This window comes from Alligator sinensis, unplaced genomic scaffold (assembly GCF_000455745.1).
Source record: "Alligator sinensis unplaced genomic scaffold, ASM45574v1 scaffold1014_1, whole genome shotgun sequence".
Classification (NCBI taxonomy): Eukaryota; Metazoa; Chordata; order Crocodylia; family Alligatoridae; genus Alligator; species Alligator sinensis.
Window position 1 is genome coordinate 773,881 of NW_005842692.1, and position 5,365 is coordinate 779,245.

General features: G+C 53.5%; 2 protein-coding genes across 2 annotated transcripts in view; one reads left to right on the forward strand and one right to left on the reverse strand.

The window, feature by feature from the left end:
• Positions 1-5,365, forward strand: part of NBEA (neurobeachin) — an 827,350-nt gene that overhangs the window by 753,738 nt on the left and 68,247 nt on the right. The window contains exon 44 of the mRNA XM_025215995.1: positions 170-306. Within this exon, the coding sequence (XP_025071780.1) occupies positions 170-306 (137 nt within the window). The remainder of the gene's footprint in view (positions 1-169; positions 307-5,365) is intronic.
• Positions 858-4,187, reverse strand: MAB21L1 (mab-21 like 1). The gene has a single exon (XM_006034020.2). It carries the CDS (start codon positions 3,864-3,866, stop codon positions 2,787-2,789), a length of 1,080 nt encoding a protein of 359 aa, XP_006034082.1. The 5' UTR covers positions 3,867-4,187; the 3' UTR covers positions 858-2,786.

Here is a 5,365-nt window from a genome sequence, read left to right on the forward strand (position 1 = left end):
GGCCCGACAGCACGGCGAGCCCGGCTCAGGGCATCGCATGGCACGCGGCCCCGTGCGGGGTGCGCTGCCCGGCGCTCGCGGCTGTCCCGGGCCGGGCCGGGCCGGGCAGGGAGGGAGGGCCAGGGAGCCGCCGCGGGGCCCAGCCTGACGCCCTGCCCTTGTCTTGCAGGCCCCGTGGTGCTCAGCACGCCGGCCCAGCTCATCGCGCCCGTGGTCGTGGCCAAAGGCACGCTGTCCATCACCACCACGGAGATCTACTTCGAGGTGGACGAGGAGGAGCCCGCCTTCAAGAAGATCGACCCCAAGGTGAGCCGCGGCGGAGGCCGAGCCGGGCGGGGCGGTGCGGGGCCGCTAAATCCCCTATTGCCGCGGCGCGCGCCTTTTGAACAATGTCCCCTGAATGCCTTTGTGCGAGCGCGGCCAGATTTAGCGGTTAAGCCAATTGCTCTGAAATCCCCGGAGGTAGCAGCGCGCCTCGGCTGCAGTCTCTTCCGAGCCGGGTGCAGGGTTTCCCCTGGCAGCGGGGCTCCTGGAAACCCTGCCTTTACGGGCCGGCCGTTTGGTGCCCGCTTGGCTCCTGTGTCCCTGTTCACGGGCACCTTCTGCACCAGGAAATGTCTGTCCCTGCGGCCTCTGCGCCGGGTCGTGTGCGACCTTGGATGCTCGTGTCTCTTTTTTAATATTACGAAAGCACCTTGACATCCTCAGGGAGCCGCGCAAAGTTGGTGGAGAAGAGGAGGCTTAGATGCACGGGAGGCGTGCTGCTTTTAAGCATAAAGCACTGGGATCTGTTTTTCCTCAACTCGGGCACACCTTGGGCATCCTCTCTATGCTTTCTGGTTAGCATCTGCTGCGGGCTTGTGGATGCTGCTGCTTTCTTCTCCCTTATTTTTTTCGAGACAAGCTTCTAAGTGTTTCCTCAAGGAAAGGAGAGGGGAAACGTAGGAGACCTTTTATTGAAAAAGCCGTTCAAGTCATTTTGGTTACAAAAACCTTCCCTGCAAATAATCCCTAAATTCTGCCAAACCAACCCAAACCAGGTAAAGCCTTTGAAAGCGGTGGTGCTTCTACTGAAGGGGGATTTCTACTGACATCGGTCAGTTGGTTCGCTGGACTGAAAACCTCGTTGCCTTTTAAATGGTTTCACAAAAATTCACCCGCTGGGTGTTCTTACAAGTGGACCTTATAGAGGCAGATTGGATCTCCCCTTGCAGCACTTGTTGACTATTAAGGGACTAAACAGAGTGCGTGGGGGATTGTTCTTGGTCTCTAGCATTTTGCACCGTTAATCTGCAGAGTACTTTAAAAACGCGCAGGCTTTGAATAGTTGTGTGTTGGAGCAAGCGCAGGCACTTGTACCACTGGCACTGTTGTTAGTGCTGCAGATGTTTATTCCCCCTGCTCTGAACACGGGCTGATGTCTGAATGCAGCCGCTGCCTGACCGCATCCATAGCCAACTTGGAGATCAGAAGTAATATTCTCCTTTACTAGTGCTGGTTTAACCCCTCCTCCTAAACATTTTACTTTCTTTTTTATTATTAGTTGAGCCACAATGCTGATTTTTGTCAAGAATCGGACTCAGCAGCCTTTGCTTTAGTGATGTTGTGTTCCCTCCGTATTGTTCAAAACCGTGCAGAAAAATTAACCCAGCACAGTAAATCTTTCGAAAGTGGATTTATTTTCTGACGGCTGTAAAGAGTGTTACTCTGTTAATTACCACATCAGGTCTGACAGTTGCTGATGCTCTTCGGGAGTTAAATTGCGGTGTGTATGTAACACCATTTTTTTCTCTCTCTCCAATTATTCAAAAGAGAAATGTGCGGGCTCTCCTTAGGTTTTACATTTCTGGATAGAAGTAAGGTCTAGCAGAGGGGTGTGATTTGCAAAATTTAACAGCGACCTGATTTTTAAGTGGAAAACTTGATCCAGGACTGAAACGCTTACCCATATTTATTTGACTTCATTTATTAGCTTGTAATTAAATAAAATCGGCAACAGAAATTAAAATCTAAATCACAAAAAGTAATTATCCAGTGTATTTCAAGTGCATTTTTTCAAATATATAATTCCAATATTCAAGCGTTATTATATAAGCAGAATCCAAATTTCTTTTGAATATATTTAAATAACATTTCAAGTATATTTATGGAATGTTAGAAATAGAACAAGCAATATATATGAAACGAAAAATGTAAACTTTTAAGTTCAGACACTTCAAAAGACAATTAACAAAAGTACCGTGATAAAATCTACCTTTTTAAATGGTATCTTCTTTAGCAGAAAATGTCCTGAAGTATCCAAAATGGCAATTTAACTTCTGTTCACCAAATCACAAAACACAAACATCCACAATTTCAAAGACAATGTGAGATCACAATATCTGATACAAATTAAAAGGTACATTAGAGTTTGTTCAGGTGGCAGATCCGACTAGTGTTTACTCACAGAGGGATGACATAAAAAAGCCCAGGGTTTGTTATAATCCAGGGGTGCCGTTTCTGGGCAGAGTGGTCACGATCGTGTTCAGTTGCGGCCGATCCGTTTCCCAGGTGTTACCGGACATTTGCTTTCAAGAGAAGGGGCTGCAAAAGGGTGATGAAGACGGGAGTCCTCACTCGCTGATCTGTGTTTGCTTTTGGCGGAGAGCCGAAGCGATCTATATTCCTTTGCAAAAGAATCGTACTTGCATTGTCAAGTGGAAGTATTTGCCTTTTCGAACAGGAAGCTTCGATTTCATCAGGAAAGGAGGAGACGGAATTGGCTAGGCCCATATTTTAATTCCCCTCTAAAGTTTTTCCAAACTTTTCGGGTTGGTGAGTATTTCCCTAGCCAGTCGCCACGTCTGTTTGGCTGCGTTTTCCAGGGCGGAATGAGGTTTGCCCTGAAACAGGTCTAAATTAGGCAAGAAGTAGTGCGGGCACCTCCTGCACTGCAGGCAGGAGATGAGTTGCAGTAAAATCCCGTTGAGCCGATCCCCCAGGCACGACTCGTCCCAGTCCGATTCCCGGGGATGCTTTTCACACTCGTATGAAACCAGAGTCTTCATGTGATAATTATTCAGGGGCTGGCCCGGCAGCTCCAGATGACGGTCCCGTAAGGTTTTGAGGATAGAGAGGCATTTCTTTCTGCAGCCGCCCATCTGCAGTCTGTTCTCCGCTTCCGCGAACTGCAGCACCCAGGCGTCGCTCTCGGCGGAGCTCTGCTTGCCGGCCAGCGAGTGGCACTCCTTCGATAAGAGGTTGAACCCTTCAGCCTTGACCTCTGCTACCCGGTTGGGTCCCGGCCAGGGGATGTGGGGAAGCGGCCAGTGGGCAGCACTGCGCGGCCAGATCCCCGTGCATTTAAAAGCCGGAGTGATCTGCACCACGTATCGGTCTCTGATCCGCAGTTTCACTTCGCTGGTGTCCGCCACCATCTTTACCACGTCCCTGTAGCTGCATTTATCCACGGCTTGGGCCACCAGCGTCTGGAAGCGGGAGCGGATCTTGCGGGCCGAGAGGTAGCCGGACGCCGTGATGAACTCCACCCAGAGGGACATGCTCCTCTTGCGCCCGTCGCTCAGCTTCAGCACGGCGCAGCCCGGCAGCGACCCGTCGTCCACGAAGTTGAAAACCCCCATCTGGTTGAGGTAGAGCACGACCTCGAACTCCGTGGGGGAGATGACCTCCAAGCCCTCGTAGCGATTGTCCATCTCGTTCAAGGAGCTGATGAAGCGCGGCTCCTGCACCTCCACCTCCTTCAGCACGTCCGACACCACTTTGCAGACCTCGCGGATCGTCTTGGCGATGGCAGCTTTCCTGGCTTGGCATTTCTCGTTGTAGTATTTGTTGAGGTGGTACACCAGCTTGGCCTGGGCCGCGATCATGTTGGGGCAGAGATCCGGGTTGTACACCGGAGTCTCGCAGTACGCTGTGGGATCCAATGCGGCTGCTAGGGCTGGAGCCAACTTCAGGGGAGAAACGGGCAGCGCCGCGCTGGAAGGGAGCGAGCGCCGCCGCCGCCGGGGCCCCGCGCCTTACTGCACCCGGGAGGGAGCGCGCGGCATGGGGAGCGGCGCGGGAGGCTGAAGTTGGGCGCAGGCAGCGCGGCTGCCAGTAGTCAAACACGAAACCCGCTTCCTATTGATTCACGGCTCCCCTCGCAGTCCCCGTGCACGCGCGCGCGCGCGCGCGTGTGTGTGTGTGTGTGTGTGTAGGGCGGGAATGAGGTGGTGGAAAAAGTGCTGGGTGTCTGTACGTGCGTGTGTGTGTGCGTGCGTGTGTCAGGAGGAGCTGGCTGTTGGTTTGTATAAGAGCCCAGATGCACTCGTGTGGAAATTATAAAGGCAGGGCCAGGCAGGCGGGCGGCCAATCGCCACTGGGCTCGTCACTGCAGCCTCTTTCGGCTCCAACCAGGCTAATTAATCCCCCTCTTGGAGATAGCTCTGTGTCTACACATATATTTATATACACGAGCTAAAGGTAGGAGGCTGCCGGCAGACCCCACCCAGGCCACCTGGGCGGCCGGGAGTCCGGAGGAGGCTCGTGCCTGGCGGTGTCACCCGAGTGCACTGACGGGGTGAAAGGACTTGGCAACACTGTGCGGCTCTGCCCCGAGCCCGGCCGGGCGCCCCACAGGTGCACGAGAGCCGGGCTTGGCCTCCTCAAAAGGACAGGAGACGTCGGCTCATTCACTCCCGCTCGACGCCGGGGCAGGGGTTCTCCCTGGGCTTGGCCGTAAGTGCAAGGGACAGGTTTTCCTTCGCCTGCACCGGCCGGGGCGTTAGGCAGCAGCTCACGGCAGTGCGGTGTTCTGCGGAATAAAATATGCCACCGCGTTAAGTGTTTCTGAGGATGCTCGGACGGGGGATCAGCGATCCTAAGGTTTTGCGGATGTTGCTGTCTCCGCTCTTCAGACGTGGAGCTCGGGAAGGGAGCGGCGACTGCCGCACGCAGCCCGCACTCCCCGGCCCTAGGCACCGCGCGGCTCGAGGACCTCACACCTAGCGGCAGTGACTTTATAACTCGGAGATGTAGATAGGTGTCGAGAGAGAGAGAGACTCCTAGATACATTTATGTGTACTCAGATATATTTGTCTATCTATCTCTATACATACACACACGTGTGTGTATATAGATATATAAATATCTCTATCACATATATGTGTGTATATATGGGTGTATACGTGTGTGCATATATATGTGTGCGTGCGTGTATACACACACGTGTATATCCATGTGGATAGATAGATGGGTGGTTGGATGAATGCGTGTGCCTCCAGCGTGTCTGCTCGGATGCTTTCCTGGGCGTGGGCGCACAACCCGTGGCGGTGCGTCCCCGGGGCGGCCGGGCCCGGCGTGTCCCGGCTCTCCGTGGCGAGCGGGG

Excerpts from the sequence above, each read along its gene's own strand:
- MAB21L1 (XM_006034020.2), bottom strand. The coding sequence starts at position 3,866 with ATGATCGCGGCCCAGGCCAAGCTGGTGTACCACCTCAACAAATACTAC.